This window comes from Amphiprion ocellaris, chromosome 6 (assembly GCF_022539595.1).
Source record: "Amphiprion ocellaris isolate individual 3 ecotype Okinawa chromosome 6, ASM2253959v1, whole genome shotgun sequence".
NCBI lineage: Eukaryota > Metazoa > Chordata > Actinopteri > Pomacentridae > Amphiprion > Amphiprion ocellaris.
This window is the reverse complement of record NC_072771.1, coordinates 240,484-257,619: the sequence shown is the minus strand read 5'-3', so window position 1 is coordinate 257,619 and position 17,136 is coordinate 240,484. Positions and strand designations below refer to the sequence as shown.

The following is a 17,136-nucleotide window of genomic DNA, read 5'->3' as shown; positions in this document are numbered from 1 at the left end:
GATTCCATGTGTTCTTCTTCGATCCTGGTCCTGATCAACCTGGTACCAGAGACTGAGTCCAGATCATCACTCTGGTGATGCTGCATTTCCTTCATGTTCTGATCTAAACTCTTCAATTCATTCCTGCATAGTAAGTTCTGTGTGTTGGGTAGGGAGGTCAGAAGGTCACCATGAAGAATGTTAATCCTCTCCTCCAGAGGTGTGGTTTTCCTCACAGTTGACCCTTTATGACCCTGATCACATTCTGGTGGAGGTAGGAGGCCTCCTTTGGTCTCCCAGAGAGCCGTGAGTGGTCCTTTAGCAGGAAACATCCCATCAGCAGATGTTCCATTTGGAGGAGAGTTGTGGGTTTGCTGTTTCCTGAAATGGTTTCTGACCAAATTTCCAGCTGTGAGAAAGGATCTCTGGACGATCGATATGCTGCCTTGGAACGTTCTGCTCCTCAGTCCGCTACAGTCATCAGTAGGAGAAATCAGAATCTACAGATTGACTTATGGTTGTAGCTCTTTTCCTGAAGACATCTGGTGGTTCTGGATGTTCTGACTCCAGCCTCAGTCCTGCCAGGTTCTCCACAGTTCTTGAATGGACATTTCTTGACGTCCTCTGAAGGCTGCATCATCCCTGTTTCTTGTTCTTCTTCTCCTGCATCACTTTAACCTTCCCGTCAGCTTTCATTAACCTGCTTTGAGACAGAACTCTACCAACAGCAGAGACCTTCTGAGGCCTCCAGATACTCTGGTCCACTGTGAGGGGTCCACAGCACTACGTTGCACCGACAACACACATACAACCAACAAGAAACCAATGAGAACAAACAGAGATGAGGTTAAATAAACTACTGGTGAATACAGATATTCTGATCAAGTAACCAAACATCTCCAGTAACCAGACAAACCAAATCTAACCATTAAACAACCAAACCTTGCTGGTGTTGGATCGACTCTCAGATGTTTGTCGCTTTGGATAAAAGCATCTGATCAATGAAATCATAGAACTGTAAACTGATCAAACAGCTCATTCAGATATTTTGGTGTTTTGTTGATGATCTTCTATACTGGGATGTTTTATTGGTGTTTTCATGACATTCTGCTCCAGGACATTTGTTATGACGTTCTACAGTTTGGTGTCTTTAAAGACTTTTTCACCACATATTGGACTGTGGCATATTATGAATGAATATACTATGATGTCCCTGTTGATGTGGTTTATTGTTGGTTGATGAGGTTTTCATCAGTAAGAAATCGTTTTTCTTCACAGAACTTTAGTGTCTGAATGATTGTAAATCCACCATGGACAAAGTGTCAAATATCCTCTGTCTGAGTTCCTGATGTTTAGATGCTGGTGTGCTCATCCCAGAATCAGGTGTGGCAGGTTTTCTACAGGAATGTTTGTGAAAACTTTCACATATTACTCAACCTGATCCTCCCTTCTGATTTATTTCCTTCTTCTGCAGAATTTACTGTCCGTCACTGGTTTTATTGAACTCCTGCCGGGAGCAGTTGAGGACAGATGAACTATTAGTCATCAGCAGGAGGAATCAGAATCTACAGATCGTCTTATTCTATAACCAGTTAAACATGTTTGAAAATCACAATGAGAGGAGCCTGGAAACTAAACCATCAGATAGAGGGATGATGTTCCACAATCAGCAGCATCATGGAGAATGTCTTCATCCACCTCTAAGGTCAGCTGGAGTTTCCTCACGTTCAGTTTCACTTTGTGTAAAACAAACTGAATTTCAAAATAAAGCGAACCAACTGAAAGGATCATCAGACTGTAAGGTCAGTAAAGGGATGTTTTTCTAGAAATCACAACATGAGTCCACATAGATTCCTGTTCACGGTTTATTTAAAGCATTCATGACTCAGATCAAACTCCATGAAGCTGAAGAACCACAGCAGCCTGCAGCTCTCTGCTCACTTCCTCCATCCAGTCCTTCAGTCTGTGGACAGAAACACCAAAGACGTGGAACTTTGCGTCAACATGTCTCCAGATCATGGGACTGGAGCAGCATCCAGCCAGTCAGCTGCTGTGATGTCAGACTGACATCTGCTTATCTCACAGGTAGACATTCAGAGCTGTTGCCATGACAACCAGACGTCCTCAGCTTCAGGACTCACTGTCCACACTGGAGATCTTATCAATGGACTGAAGCAGGTGAGACACCAATCGGAGAGACTGCGCCTCCCCCATCAGCTGACTGGGGAGACAGACAGGTTAGAGAGAGACAGACAGGTTAGAGAGACAGGCTACAGAGACCTACCTGCCTGTCTGTCTACCTGTGTGCAGGTACTGACCGGATGGAGGAGTGGGCGTGGCTTGCGGTCTTGTTCAGGTAGTCAGATGCCACCTGTGCATTTTGTCTCATTGTCATGATGACCTGAGACTCTGCTGCCTTCAGACTGTTGTTCTCCGAACGCAGAGACTCCACCTCCACCTGAAGTACAACATGGACATGTACAAATACTACATGTACTCATAAAAGTAATTCCAGTAGTACTGCAGTGAGTTAGTGTATTTATAGTAGTACTGCAGTGAGTTAGTGTGTTTATAGTAGTACTGCAGTGAGTTAGTGTATTTATAGTAGTACTGCAGTGAGTTAGTGTGTTTATAGTAGTACTGCAGTGAGTTAGTGTGTTTATAGTAGTACTGCAGTGAGTTAGTGTGTTTATAGTAGTACTGCAGTGAGTTAGTGTGTTTATAGTAGTACTGCAGTGAGTTAGTGTGTTTATAGTAGTACTGCAGTGAGTTAGTGTGTTTATAGTAGTACTGCAGTGAGTTAGTGTGTTTATAGTAGTACTGCAGTGAGTTAGTGTGTTTATAGTAGTACTGCAGTGAGTTAGTGTGTTTATAGTAGTACTGCAGTGAGTTAGTGTGTTTATAGTAGTACTGCAGTGAGTTAGTGTGTTTATAGTAGTACTGCAGTGAGTTAGTGTGTTTATAGTAGTACTGCAGTGAGTTAGTGTGTTTATAGTAGTACTGCAGTGAGTTAGTGTGTTTATAGTACTGTCCTCAGAGTACTGTCATCAGAGAACTGTCCCCAGACCACTGTCCTCAAATAATACTGTCCTCAGAGTACTGTCCCCAGAGCACTGTCCTCAGAAAGAACTGTCCCCAGAGTACTGTCCTCAAAGAATACTGTCCTCAGAGTACTGTCCCCAGAGCACTGTCCTCAGGAAGAACTGTTCCCAGAGTACTGTCCCCAGAGCACTGTTCTCAGAGTACTGTCCCCAGAGTACTGTTCTCAGAAAGAACTGTCCTCAGAGAACTGTCCCCAGAGTACTGTCCTCGAAGAATACTGTCCTCAGAGTACTGTCCCCAGAGCACTGTCCTCAGGAAGAACTGTCCCCAGAGTACTGTCCTCAGAGTGCTGTCCCCAGAGTACTGTGCCCAGAGTACTGTCCTCAGGAAGAACTGTCCCCAGAGTACTGTCCCCAGAGTACTGTTACCAGAGTACTGTTACCAGAGTACTGTTCTCAGAGTACTGTCCTAAGAGAGTACTGTCCCCAGAGTACTGTCCTCAGAGAATACTGCCTTCAGAGTACTGTCTCCAGAGTACTGTCCCCAGAGTACTGTCCTAAGAGAGTACTGTCCCCAGAGTACTGTCCTCAGAGACTACTTTCCCCAGAGTACTGTCCTCAGAGAGTACTGTCCTCAGAGTACTTTCCCCAGAGTACTGTCCTCAGAGAGTACTGTCCCCAGAGTACTGTTCTCAGAATACTGTCCCCAGAGTACTGTCCTCAGAGAGTGCTGTCCCCAGAGTACTATAGCTGTAGTATTGTCCACTCAGATCTTCCAGCTCACCTTCAGTCTGTTTGGTTGCAGTCTGACGTCACAGCAGAGGATTCTGGGTAAGAACAACATCCTGTGTGTAGTGGTTTGACATAGGCCGTTTCTCAATTCTAAGTACGCAAGTCCGTACTCGCGTACTTGGCGAGAACGGACTTGCCAGTCGGACTCCGAAGTCTGGACTTGCGAGAACGCATCGAGGTTGAAGCGCATTTGGAACACCAGCGTACTTGATGTCACCGCCTTGGTTCATCCATAGACAGTCTATGGGTTCATCTGCTCCGGTTATTTTTAAAGTGAAAAACAATGAAATGGAATCAGATATAATAACACAGCCTTGCATGTTCAATTTTTAATATTAAAACAGTTACTGTGTAGATATATTCAGGTTTGTAAGATCGTTATACATCTTTTTTTTATGTTGTAGAGCCGCTGATTTATTGACAGCTGTAGTTTGTGATGAACTGAACCGTCTCATTCTCAGTTCTATCAGTGGATCCACTAAAACTTTTCAGAAACTGATTGCTGAAAAAATATTAAACCTTCACGAGGACAACTCATAAACAGGATGGATGATTTACAGTTTTATTATTAACAGAACTAAAATACATTAGTCTGCATTCTACATCCAGAGGTTTATAGTTTATTATTGTTTATTATTAATTATTAATAAATACATGAGTCTACATTCTACATCCAGAGGTTTATAGTTTATTATTAATTATTAATAAATACATGAGTCTACATTCTACATCCAGAGGTTTATAGTTTATTAATTAATTATTAATAAATACATGAGTCTACATTCTACATCCAGAGGTTTGTAGGCCAACAGATTCACCAACATCACTATAATTTAATGTGATCACCAGGACTTCTGGATGCTGAACATCATCACTGATCAATGAGAGAATATTTTATGTCAACTACTGTACTCAACCTGAATACAGGTGAGCTCTACAGGTGAGTTCCTACAGGTGAGCTCTTCTTCTGCCTGTCAGGTAATAAAACAGAAACCTTTTCAAACATCAGCATCTGATCAAACAGGTCTGATTAGAGGAACATTTACTTCTGGCTTCAACAATTCAATTCATTTTCTGAACACAGTTGAAAAATATTTAATTGCAAAATGCTTCAATACATTTAATCATTTTCTCTCCTTCAGTTTCCATGAACAGCATCCTGCTGGTCCAGATGCTGAAGATGGAACTGCTGATGTTCTGTCTGTGGAGTCTCCCAGCAGTCAGGGAGGATCTGCGTTTCTTCAGGTGTTCCTCCAATAAAATATTGCTTAAATGTTATTTTTAATGCACAGGGTTGGGCTAACCCTAACCCTAACCCTAAAGGTCATAAGAATAGAACAAAGTTGTACTACAGGTAATGAAGACAGACAATAATTCAGATGCACACAGTCGGTGATCGAGTAAAACACCTTATGCTATCAATATTAACTTTAACTTCTTTCAAGCCCATTTTTCTCTGAACAATAAAAAAAAAAACACCATGAGGCCAAAGTGTGACCATTAGATAAACGTAAAACTACTTAAATCCCCGTTTAACCGCTATAGAACCGTCAGAGAACCGCTATAGAACCGTTATAGAACTGTCAGAGCCAGCAGCAGATTTCTAAAAGTCTTGCTGATATCAGGCTGCTCTCTGACCAGCCGCTCATAGCCATCTAACCTGGACGCTCACATCTCTGAAACTGTTGGAGTAGATTTTTAATCAGGCTTTATCTGGATAAACTGACCACATATTTGACGTTTACACAACTACTTTCTCGCCTGAAATAATCTGAAAACTACATTTTGTATCATAATAACAGTAGTGTTCCCCAAAATACTTCTGTTTCCTCTGAAAGTTTCCTCCTCTCCCTTTCCCGCTGGTCTAAATGCATTATGGGATATATGGCCGCCCCAAGACCACACTAGTCTGGTCCGATGCAGTGTCCATAATGTGGGCGGAGCCAGAACATTTCCAGGTATTACTTCCGTTCTCAGTCAGATGCGTTCTTTGAATTGGAACAGTACTCGGTCTCCGACTGGTGACGTTTCAGGAGTACACAGGAACACGAGTACGGACAAGAACGTATGTTGAGAAACGGCTGAAGTGTGTAGGAATGTTGGAACACACTGTCATCTGTAAACAGGTGTCCTCCACCTGTCCATCACATGTCCTCCACCTGTCCATCACATGTCCTCCACCTGTCAGAGATCGACCAACCAAACGCGGTGATATTCAGACTTTAGGTAGTCAACCAGGTGTTGGAACAGTTCACCTGTTCAGATCAGAATTTTTCAGACTTTACCAGGTCTGTATTGTAGATTTATAACTTCTGATTGGATGTCAGCAGAACTCCGCCTCCTACCTGCATCATTTCACCTGCTGAGACTAAAACTCTTAACGTTTTACTGATTTTATTTCCGTTAATCATTCAGTCACCATTCACTGCATTCATATGTTTCTGTTGGGATTTATTGTGATTGGACGGCTCCCCTGCACCCTCTGCTGTGATTGGACAGCTCCCTTGAATAATCCAGGTGGTTTCGTGGTTGATGGTGAAGCTGCGTCACCTGTTGGTCCTGTGGTGCCGCTTTGTGTCTGAAGCGGTTCTATTTTTTCCCGGGTCAGTGAAGGTTCTGCAGGTCAGACACGATCAATGATGTCAGACTGTCCTATTATTATTAAAATCATGTAATTCTAACCTCACACGTTCAGTCTAAAGCCTTCAGTTCAGTGTATTATCCTAAAATATTTTCGGCCATAATGTGGATTTATTTCAACATGAGTTCACATCTCCAACATTATTCTTGACAACAACAGAATCTATATTCTGTTCAAGTAAGTGTTCACAGATATCCAAACATTAAAAATGAAATCAAAGAATAAATAAAAATATTAAACTTTTAAAAGCAAAATAAAAAGTGTTGACCTTTTAAAAAAAACGGCCATCTCTTTTTCCTCTGAAGGAACCAGTTCCACCACAACTCAGATTTCACTGATATGAGAACATCAGCTAAAGGGCAAATCTCAAACACTGTTCTCTACATCAGAATATCAGATATCAGGCAGGTTAGTGTTCACTAGACAAAGTTTACCAGCATCATGCTAATATTTAAATTATATAACGTTATGTTATTTAATTTATAGACGCCACACAATTCATTAACTTGATAATTAATTAACCTGAACTGTGGTTTGCAGAGTTCAACATCTTATCATTCCCGTTTCATTGTCCTCGTTTCCAAACGTGAGCTCGTATTAGTGAAAAAGTTTTCGATTTCAGCACATCTGTCTGCGTCTATTTCCAGAGGTTTCCTAGTTTTAAATCTTGCTCTTTCTATTCTCCATCTTTAAACTCCTCTGACTGCATCCACAGACGTCACAGGATGGTCTGAAAATAAAGAGCTGCCAGAATGATCCACCCAGTGACTGAATACCGGACCTGCTGTCAGTGATCCTTCTCATCAGAACCCCAGAGCTTTAATCCTTCCGGTACGTTCCTTTACCTGGTTAGAGTCTGAACACCCCAGTCTGTCTCCACCTGAGGTTCTACTTCTGTGTTTACAGTAGAACCAGCAGCAGGTCTGAGGACTAGAGCCTCCATCAAACACCACAAACTAAAAGACAATGGCTGACTTTTAGTTTGAACACTAAAAACCAGAGCAGCAGCTTTGAGTCCGTACCGAGTTCTCTGCAGGTTCTCCACCTGCTGGAACCAAACGTTCCTCAAACACTGAACTTCTCACAGTTCTGTAGGAAAATGGAAATCTTCAGGGAGGAACAGAAATAAAAACATGATTACTTTCTGTTAACTGAAGCTCTGACAGCTGAGGAACCCTACTGGTTCTACTCTGAACTGTTCTGAGGCGACACAGCGACCCCTGGTGGCTCCACTGGTACCACTGGTACCGGACTGGTTCTAATGAGGGAGGAACTGGAACCAGATCCAAAATTTATCACATCCCAGAATACTCCTTCCTGTCCAGGGTTTCTGTTGTGTAGCTGCTGGAGGAGAACTAATGAACCAGAACCCTGGTTGGTTCTGTGGTTTTTCTACAGACATTCTGTTGGTCTTTATACAGACTTTGTTTGACAGTTTATTCAGTGTTTATGGCTATTTATGGCTGGTTCTGGCTCATATTATTATTATTATTATTATTATTATTATTATTATTATTATTATTATTATTATTATTATTATTATTATTATTATTATTATTATTAATAATAATAATAATAGTAATAATAACAAAAATTATAATAGTAATAATAATGATAATAATAATGATACATTTTATTTGTAAAGTTCTACATTAAAGATATAAATGGATAAAAACCAAACAATTAGATAAAATGAGAATAAAAACAGAAACCTCAGGGGAACATTTTATTAACAGCTCTGTTAAACACAAACATCTTCAGGCCTTTTTAAAAAACATCTGCTGTCAGAATGCTGTTAAAGCTTCTAATAATGAATAATATAATAATAATAATGTAATAAAATGTGTTTATTTCATACCTGTCAGTGCAGAGAGAGTTCTATGTTTCTAAATGATTCTAAAATGAGCCCTTTAGTGAAGATCTGAGCTGCTGTCAGTCTGCTGTTGAAGGATGTGACCTGAAATAAAACAATGTGATGCTTGATCCAGAAGAACGAGTCGGTTCCTCATTAGAACAGGAAAGTTTATTGATAAAACACGATGTTTTCACATGAGAACGCGTTTAGAACTGTTTTCCTGCTACACTGAGAAACTAAACTTCTGCTCATTAAACCTGCAGCAGCATCAGGAACCTTCCTCAGAGCTTCAGGAAGAAGAACACATTCCACTTTCAGTCTGCAAGAACCAGAGGACAGTCTAGTGAGTTTTCCTGGAGCTCTGAGGAAGAACCAGTGGTTGATCTGCTGAAGGTCTGAGGAAGAACCGGTGGTTGATCTGCTGAAGGTCTGAGGAAGAACAGGTAGTTGATCTGCTGAAGCTCTGGACAGACTGGACGGAGATGTTTCCTTCAGAACCTTGGAGACGTTCCTTAGTCTGACGGTTTCTATCCGGCCAGGATGTGTTTGACGAACTCGGTGTAGTTGATGTGTCCGCTGGCGTCCTCCTGTCCTACCATCAGACGATCCACCTCGTCCTCCGTCATCTTCTCGCCCAGCGTGGCGAGGACGTGCCGGAGCTCCGCCCCCATCACCGTGCCATTGCCCTCCTTATCGAACACCCTCAGACCCTCCACGAAGTCCTCGAAGGTTCCCTGCTCCTTGGACCGGGCCACGTGCTGCAGCATGGGCAGGAAGGAGTCGAAGTCCAGCAGCTTGACGTGCATCTCCTCGGCTTTGGGCCGTCCCAGCAGCTTCAGGACCTCGTCGTTGGTCGGGTTGTGGCCCAGTGCTCGCATCACGTCTCCACACTGAGCGAAGCTGATCTTCATCTCGCCGGCTGGCGTCTCATCGAACAGCGTGAAGGCGTCTCGGAACTCCTCCACCTGGTCGGCCGAGAACTCGATGACCACGCTCTTCAGGTCCACCTCTGGGGGTTTGGACTCTGGTTCTGCAGGTTTGGGAGGAGGAGGTTCTTCCTTCTTCGCTTCCACCTTCTTCACCTCCGTCTTCTTGGGTTCCAACTTCTTCGGGGCCATGTCGCTGCAGAACGGTGGCGACGGAGAACGTTCCTGATTTATAGCAGCCAGAGAGGGAAGGAATGACGGAGGAGAGAGAGAACAGCCGACCAAAGATGGAAGGAACCAGGAATAGAACCACTCTGTGATAAGAGACTGAAGATAAGAACCTTCCAAAAAAAATACAGGCTCTAACTGGAACTAGCTGGAGGAACCCTGTTCAGTTCCACAAAAGATCTTTGAACAAAAAGTTCTTCAATGAAACATTTATGCAAACAGTTCTCTAAAGAACCTCCAAAGGCGAGACGAAGAACCATCAAAGAACAATCAGAAATCTAAAGAACTTCAGCAAATACCGGTTCTTTGAGATACTGTTTGCAGGACTCATCTTTATGGACTCAGATGCTGACTGAAGATCCTGATTGGATGGAGGGTTCTCTGAGCATTCTAAACCACGTGATTCTGGTTGAAAAAGGAGAACATGTTTATTACAGTTTAATAACGTTCCTCCTTTGGTTCCAGATGAATCAGGAGAATTTAGCACGTTAACAGGCGGTTCTACTGGAGACGGTCAGAACCTGTTCAGAACATGTTTAGAACATGTTTAGAACCTGTTCAGAACCTGTCTGATGGTCCAGTCAGCACAGAGCAGTTCTGACCAATCAGCCGTCTGTCGTCGGGCGGTTTATTTCCGTCTCATTATCTCCTTGCCAACATTCCCGCTGTGATACTAGCAGTGGTTTCCCATGATGCTCTCTGCATCCTTCAGGCTGGAAATAGCTGCAGCTGCTCTTCGTTTCCTCTGATTCTCATCCTTTAAAACCACCAGCGGTTCTACAGAGAATCTTCTAGATCATTAACCAGCGCTAAAGAACTGTTTCTACTGAATAGTTCTGTTTTTACTGGACAAACATCTTCATTATCGTTCTTTAGAAGTCAAACTCCTCACATGTGAAACGGATTCTGATGAAAATGTGTTTGTTTGTTTGTTTGCTTGTTTGTTTTTATGTTTGTTTTGTCCTGACTTGCAGCCTTTACATGAGAGAAAATAAAACAGAACCATCTTGAATTTCAGGAACGTTTTATTAACAGTTTATTAATGTGTTCATGTGACCTGATCGAAGCACTCTGATTGGTTCACAGGTCCACTGTCATCATGACGTCACAATTTCACTCTGTTTAACCTGAAAGTCACATGTTTACGCATCATCACTGACCTGGTTACCACGGCAACTAAGATTCACAAACACACAGGATTATTGATTGATCAGCTGATTGGTTACGAGATTACTGATCGATCAGCTGATTGGTTACAAGATTATTGATTGATCAGGTGTGACGCTGGCTCAGCAGTGCAGGATTCTGGAAAACAGAGAGATCAGTCGATTGATCAGTGATCAATAACGGAACAAAATATATATATAAACCAGTCCAATAACTAATCAATAATAAATACCTGCCTGGGTCTTCACAGACAGCTTCTCTTTGACGGCTGAACTCAGATCAGCAAAAACCAGCTCCAGGTCCCGGTCAGCGTCCACCTGCAAACAAACAAACAAACAAACAAACAAACAAACAAACAAACAAACAAACAAACAAACAGAAAAATATATTTACACACAAACAGGCAAATACAGACACCATCATAAATAAACAAGTAAATAAATAAGTAAATAAATAAATGAATAAACAAATAAGAGTACAAATAAAACAAAGAAAAGATACACAGACAAAGAAAATAAGTAAGCAACACAAACCAACACCAAACATTCAAAAAACAGACAATGAAAAAACATTTGCACAAACAAATATATTAAGACAGACAAACAAACAAACAAATCAGCCGGAACCAAGCAGCAGAACCAAGACAAGAGCAGGAGAGTCTACAGGTGGTCTACAGGTGAATCTACAGGTGAGTCTACAGGTGAGGCTACAGGTGGTCTACAAGTGAGTCTACAGGTGGTCTACAGGTAGTCTACAAGTGGTCTACAGGTGAGGCTACAGGTGGTCTACAAGTGAGTCTACAGGTGGTCTACAGGTAGTCTACAGGTGGTCTACAGGTGAGGCTACAGGTGGTCTACAAGTGAGTCTACAGGTGGTCTACAGGTAGTCTACAAGTGGTCTACAGGTGAGGCTACAGGTGGTCTACAGGTGAGGCTACAGGTGGTCTACAAGTGAGTCTAAGGGTGGTCTACAGGTGAGTCTACAGGTGGTCTACAGGTGAATCTACAGGTAGTCTACAGGTGAGTCTAAGGGTGGTCTACGGGTGAGTCTATAGGTGGTCTACAGGTGAGTCTAGAGGTGGTCTAAAGGTGAGTCTACAGGTGGTCTACAGGTGAGTCTAAGGGTGGTCTACAGGTGAGTCTACAGGTAAGTCTACAGGTCATCTACAGGTGGTCTACAGGTGAGTCTACAGGTGGGTCTACAGGTAAGTCTACAGGTGGTCTACAGGTGAGTCTACAGGTGGGTCTACAGGTAAGTCTACAGGTGGTCTACAGGTGTCTACAGGTAGTTTACAGGTAGTCTACAGGTGAGTCTACAGGTTGTCTACAGGTGAGTCTAAGGGTGGTCTACAGGTGAGTCTACAGGTGGTCTACAGGTGAGTCTAGAGGTGGTCTAAAGGTGAGTCTATAGGTGTTCTACAGGTGAGTCTAAGGGTGGTCTACAGGTGGTCTACAGGTGGTTTACAGGTAAGTCTAAGGGTGGTCTACAAGTGAGTCTACAGGTGAGTCTACAGGTGGTCAACAGGTGAGTCTACAGATGGTCTACAGGTGGTCAACAGGTAAGACTACAGGTGAGTCTACAGCTGGTCTACAGGTGGTCTACAGGTTGTCTACAGGTGAGTCTACAGGAGGCCTACAGGTGTACCTGTGTGAGCAGGTGCAGCTGTCTGTAGTATCTGCTGATGGACACGATGTCCCTCTGGAACCTGTCCAGGCGTCTCTGGAGGGTGTGGTCACCGTCTCCTAGAAGACCAAGCCGAGCAGCTCGTCGTTGTAGGCGACCACGCAGCATCTCATTGGAGCAGACCAGCATCAGGACCAGGTCAGGTGATCCTACCTGTTCACAAGGTGGGGGCGGGGTTAATATCTGTGGAGAACCAGTTGTACAAGCTGCTCTCTGATTGGTTGGTACCTGCTCCTGGAAGCTCAGAGCCTGATGGATGTCTCGAGGGAACCCGTCCACGATCACCCCCCCCACCTCCTGCTGACCAATCAGCTGCTGCCTCAGCTCTGACACGGTGTCCTCCTGTAGAGACCGAGGTCAGGTAAACGTCTGGTAATTATAATAACATGTCTATGCATTAACAGACATTGTGGTCCTGCAACGCCACCTTTTGGTCTGTTCTGCTTTTATTTTGTTAAGCGCGTTTCTTCTTCTGCTGCTGTTTTTGTGATGCCGAATTTCCTGTTTCCTTGTCTACACAACGTGCTCACGTATCGTTGGAGGAACAGTAGAATCTGTCTAAAAACACTGGTTATAATCATATTTATGTGTTTGATTGTATTAGGGCACATTTACGTTGTGATTTAGCTCATTATTTAGTAGCTCTGAACAGCATGCTAGCTGATGGCTAACGCTTAAATTAGCACCTTGGAGAGCGGAATGAGGAATGAAAATGTAAAATATTATTTTTATCTGAGGAGTTACGTGTATTTGTACTGGTTGTAAACATGATTAATATGTGAACATGATTAATATGTGGATTATCTGTGATGCTACAGTGGGGCGTTCTGTGTTCTCCTGTTTTATTCTGTAGTTTTCACGGTGCTCGATGAGAGTCAGAATAAACCGACACCCGTTTGAAACTCTCTGCTTCTGAATGAATCCGAGGGGCCACTACAGGTACCAAATACTGGTCTGGGTCTGGGTCTGTTCTGGTTTTGGTTCTCACCTGTGTTCCCAGCTCTCCGTGACTCATCAGCTCTGACATCAGCTCCCACCTGCGTCCAGGTGTGGAGTCGGTCAGCAGCTGCCTCCTGAGAAGCTCATCCAATGAGAGTCCTCGGAAACCAAAGTGGGCGGTCAGTTTGGTGGTCTGACTTCCTTTACCGCTGCCGGGTCCACCTGGTGGAGAACCAGAACATCAGAGGAACATCAGAGGATCCCAAGCAGCGAGTCCAGCTCAGCCTGATGTCCCTCTACAGTTCTACTGGTCTACTGCTCTACTGGTCTACTGGTCTAGAGTTTTACTGCTCTACTGGTCTTCTGTTCTACTGGTCTACAGTTCTACTGTTCTACTGTTCTATAGGTCAGAGTTTTATTTAGTTTTGTGCTTGTTGCGTCTGTCCAGTGTTCAGTGAAGACAGAGACTCTGTAGATGGACCAGAGTTTGGTTCCACCATCAGGAACCTGAGAGGAGAAGAGTCCAGCTGCTGTGGAGGTTGGATCAGGAACTTTTGGTTGGAGGGAGGGAGTGGAGACCTGGAGGAGAGAGTTCAGGGAGGAGGAGATGTTTTCATTGGAGACTTGAGTTTTCTGCAGCGATCTGAACAGCGGGGTGACATGAGATGTTTCTGGATGGAAACCAGACGTTCTGCTGCGTTCTGGATCATCTGCAGAGGTTTGACCTCCATGAAGGGAGGCCTCCAGTAAGGAGCTGATATTAGAAACCTGGACCAGGAGCTGCATGTTCAGACAGGAAGGGTCTGATCTTCTGATGTTCTACAGGATGAACTGACGCGACCGAGCAGCAGAGGACTCATGAACCCTGAAGGTTAGATGATCATCCATCATGATGTCCAAGTTCCTGGAGGACTTTGTGGGTCTGAGATGATTCCAGCTGGATGTTGGTTTCTTGCTGAATAGAGGGACTGGCTGGGAGGACAAGGAGCTCAGTCTGGGAGAGGTGGAGCTGAAGGTGGAGTTTGTTCTTCCAGATATCTGCAAGGATGATGAGATCCACGTGGTGGTCTGCCTGATGTTTGATCTCTGAGATGGTACTGGATTGGTTCTGGAATGGTTCTGGTCTGGTTATGGAATGGTCCTGAAATGGTTCTGGAATGGTTCTGGATTGGTTCTGGTACGGTTCTGGATTGGTTCTGAGATGGACCACATGTTCAGAGCATTCTACCTTTTATGAGTTTTTTTGCAGTGTTCCTCAGACTCCTTCACTTGTTGCCATGGTGCTCAACATGAGGTTCAATGGTCTTCCTAAGAACACTTCACCTGAACACCTGAGCTACCTGCTCCTGTGGTTAGACCTTCTGCTCTGCAGGTGTGTTCAGAAGCAAGTCTGAAGCTGAGGGAGTGTGGGCAATTTCTGTTTTAGGTTCTTACCGATGATGAAGATGATCAGGGGGTGTGGTCTCTGAGAGGGGAGGATGTTGACCTCCTGTAAGAGTCCAGAACTCTCCGTCATGTCAGAATCCGACTCTATGGAGAGCTGAGAGTGGACTACAGATGAACCAGGACCAAGAGGAAGAACAGATAAAGAACCAGGACCAGGAGGACCAGGAGGAAGAACAGATGAAGAACCAGGACCAGGAGGACCTGAGGGGAGTCAGACAGGGAATAAATTTATGGTCAGACTGTGAAGAACATGTCAGTCTGATTCTGCAGATATGATGTTCTGATGTTACAGCTGTAAAGATGTAGAACCAAAAGATTCTTGAGCTTTAAGTTCCTTCACACTGAATCACAGCTGAAACTCTGAAGCTGCTCAGCTGAAGCATTGTAGCCTTCAGACATGAAAACAATCTGAGGAAACATTCACATGCTGCAGTCTGACTTCACAAATCATCTTACCGTCTTCACTCTGTGCTTTTCTGTCTGGTTGCATCACTTCAGTGTGGACCAGCGGAGCTCCTGTTGGTTTAGATGGAGGTCCTGTTGGTTCAGGTGGAGCTCCTGCTGGTTCAGGTGGAGCTCCTGTTGGTTTAGATGGAGGTCCTGTTGGTTCAGGTTGAGCTCCTGCTGGTTCAGATGGAGCTCCTGCTGGTTCAGGTGGAGCTCCTGTTGGTTTAGATGGAGGTCCTGTTGGTTCACGTGGAGCTCCTGTTGGTTCAGGTGGAGCTCCTGCTGGTTTAGATGGAGGTGGTGGTGGGGTTCTGTGTTCAGAAGCTGCTTGGAGGGTTGCAGATGGTGTTTTATGGGTGGAGGAGGTGGAGCAAACTGAGGTGGTCAGTGGTGGTAAGATGGGTGCTTTGGACATCATGGAGACTGCTGGAGGTCCAGGATGAGCTGGTGGAGGGACTCGGGGTGGGGCTGGGGGTATCTGGGCTGCTATGAGGGGTAACAGGGCTGCTGTGTGGGGTATTATTTGGGGATCTGGTGGTGTTTTGGAGGTCAGAGGACTCAGGTGGTGGATGAAGGTGTCCCAGCTGACAGCTTCAGGACCTCCCAGTGTCCTCGTCCTCTTCAGGGCATCCTGTAGGAACCTGAGTGGGTCCTCAGGTCGGTGGAACAGGAGACCAGTCAGCAGACTCTGTCACGCATGAGACACATGAGACAAATAGACACTGAGATACTGAGACATATGAGACACTGAGACATATGAGACACTGAGACATATGAGACACTGAGACACCAAGATACTGAGACATATAAGACACCGAGACACCGAGACACTGAGACATATGAGACACTGAGACACCGAGACACTGAGACACTGAGACACATCAGAATCTCAGGTTTCTGCTGTTAGAGTTGAACATGATTTTCTCTGTTTTTAAAATCTTACTTTGAAATTACTTCCTCAAAGATGAACCAAAGTACAGTACTCTGTCCTACTCCCAGTACTACTCTCAGTACTACTCGCAGTACTACTCTCAGTATTACGCTCAGTATCACTCCTAGTACTACCCCAGTACACTTAGTATTTTCACTACTACTTCCAGTACTACTCTCAGTATTACTCTCAATACTACTGTCAGTACTCTGTAAATGTGCCTTCCATCTGAGACTCAAAAACAGCAAAAAATACTAAAAAGAAAACAAAAAACCGTACATAGTAAACAACATCCTGTAAACTGATAAACAGTAAACAACAAACAGGAAACAGCTGTAAACAGTGAACAACAAACATAACCTAATAAACAATAAACAACAAACATAACCTGGTAAACAGTAAACAACAAACATAACCTAATAAACAGTAAACAACAAACATAATCTGGTAAACAGTAAACAACAAACATGACCTAATAAACAGTAAGCAACAAACATAATCTGGTAAACTGTAAACAACAAACATGACCTAATAAACAGTAAACAAACAGTCAACAAATGGGTGTTTCTGACCTCCAGCAGTTGGCTGATGTGATGATGACTCAGATACTCCTTCACCTGTCTGCTGCTCATCCTCCTCTTCTCTGGACCCTATTCCTTATCAATCAATCAATCAATCAATCAATCAATCAATCAGTCTGTCTGTCTGTCTGTCTGTCTGTCTGTCTGTCTGTCTGTCTGTCTGTCTGTCTGTCTGTCTGTCTGTCTGTCTGTCTGTCTGTCTGTCTATCTATCTATCTATCTATCTATCTATCTATCTATCTATCTATCTATCTATCTATCTATCTATCTATCTATCTATCCATCTCTGCAGTGTGTTAATGATGTGAGGGTCTCTGTATGACTGACAGCAGTATCAGGTGGCAGCGGCTGTTGTCATGGCAATGTCAGTGTGTGCTCTTCATGTCGTCATGGTGACACCTGGTGGTGGAGCAGAGAACTGCAGTTTACTCTCTGTATTTAGTGTGTACTCTGTGTATTTTGTGTGCACTCTGTGTATTT

General features: G+C 43.8%; 2 protein-coding genes across 2 annotated transcripts; both read right to left on the bottom strand.

The window, feature by feature from the left end:
• Positions 1-8,166: 8,166 nt before the first annotated feature.
• Positions 8,167-9,449, bottom strand: LOC111585517 (myosin light chain 4-like). Its single transcript, XM_023295052.3, has one exon. It carries the CDS (start codon positions 9,424-9,426, stop codon positions 8,836-8,838), a length of 591 nt encoding a protein of 196 aa, XP_023150820.1. The 5' UTR covers positions 9,427-9,449; the 3' UTR covers positions 8,167-8,835.
• Positions 9,450-10,556: 1,107 nt separating this feature from the next.
• LOC111585520 (adenylate kinase isoenzyme 5-like) lies at positions 10,557-16,932 on the bottom strand. Its single transcript, XM_035941426.2, has 8 exons — positions 16,648-16,932; positions 15,154-15,832; positions 14,686-14,898; positions 13,301-13,473; positions 12,541-12,654; positions 12,274-12,465; positions 10,862-10,946; positions 10,557-10,767 (listed from the first exon to the last, which is right to left on the bottom strand). The coding sequence occupies exons 1-8, from the start codon at positions 16,705-16,707 to the stop codon at positions 10,724-10,726; spliced, it is 1,560 nt and encodes a 519-aa protein (XP_035797319.2). The 5' UTR covers positions 16,708-16,932; the 3' UTR covers positions 10,557-10,723.
• Between the last annotated feature and the right edge of the window lie 204 nt (positions 16,933-17,136).

Coding starts and splice junctions, on each gene's coding strand:
- LOC111585517 (XM_023295052.3), bottom strand. CDS start 9,426: ATGGCCCCGAAGAAGTTGGAACCCAAGAAGACGGAGGTGAAGAAGGTG.
- LOC111585520 (XM_035941426.2), bottom strand. CDS start 16,707: ATGAGCAGCAGACAGGTGAAGGAGTATCTGAGTCATCATCACATCAGC. Junction 14,899..15,153: donor AAAAGCACAGAGTGAAGACG/GTAAGATGATTT, acceptor GACTCCCCTCAG/GTCCTCCTGGTCCTGGTTCT. Junction 12,466..12,540: donor CTCTGAGCTTCCAGGAGCAG/GTACCAACCAAT, acceptor CCTTGTGAACAG/GTAGGATCACCTGACCTGGT.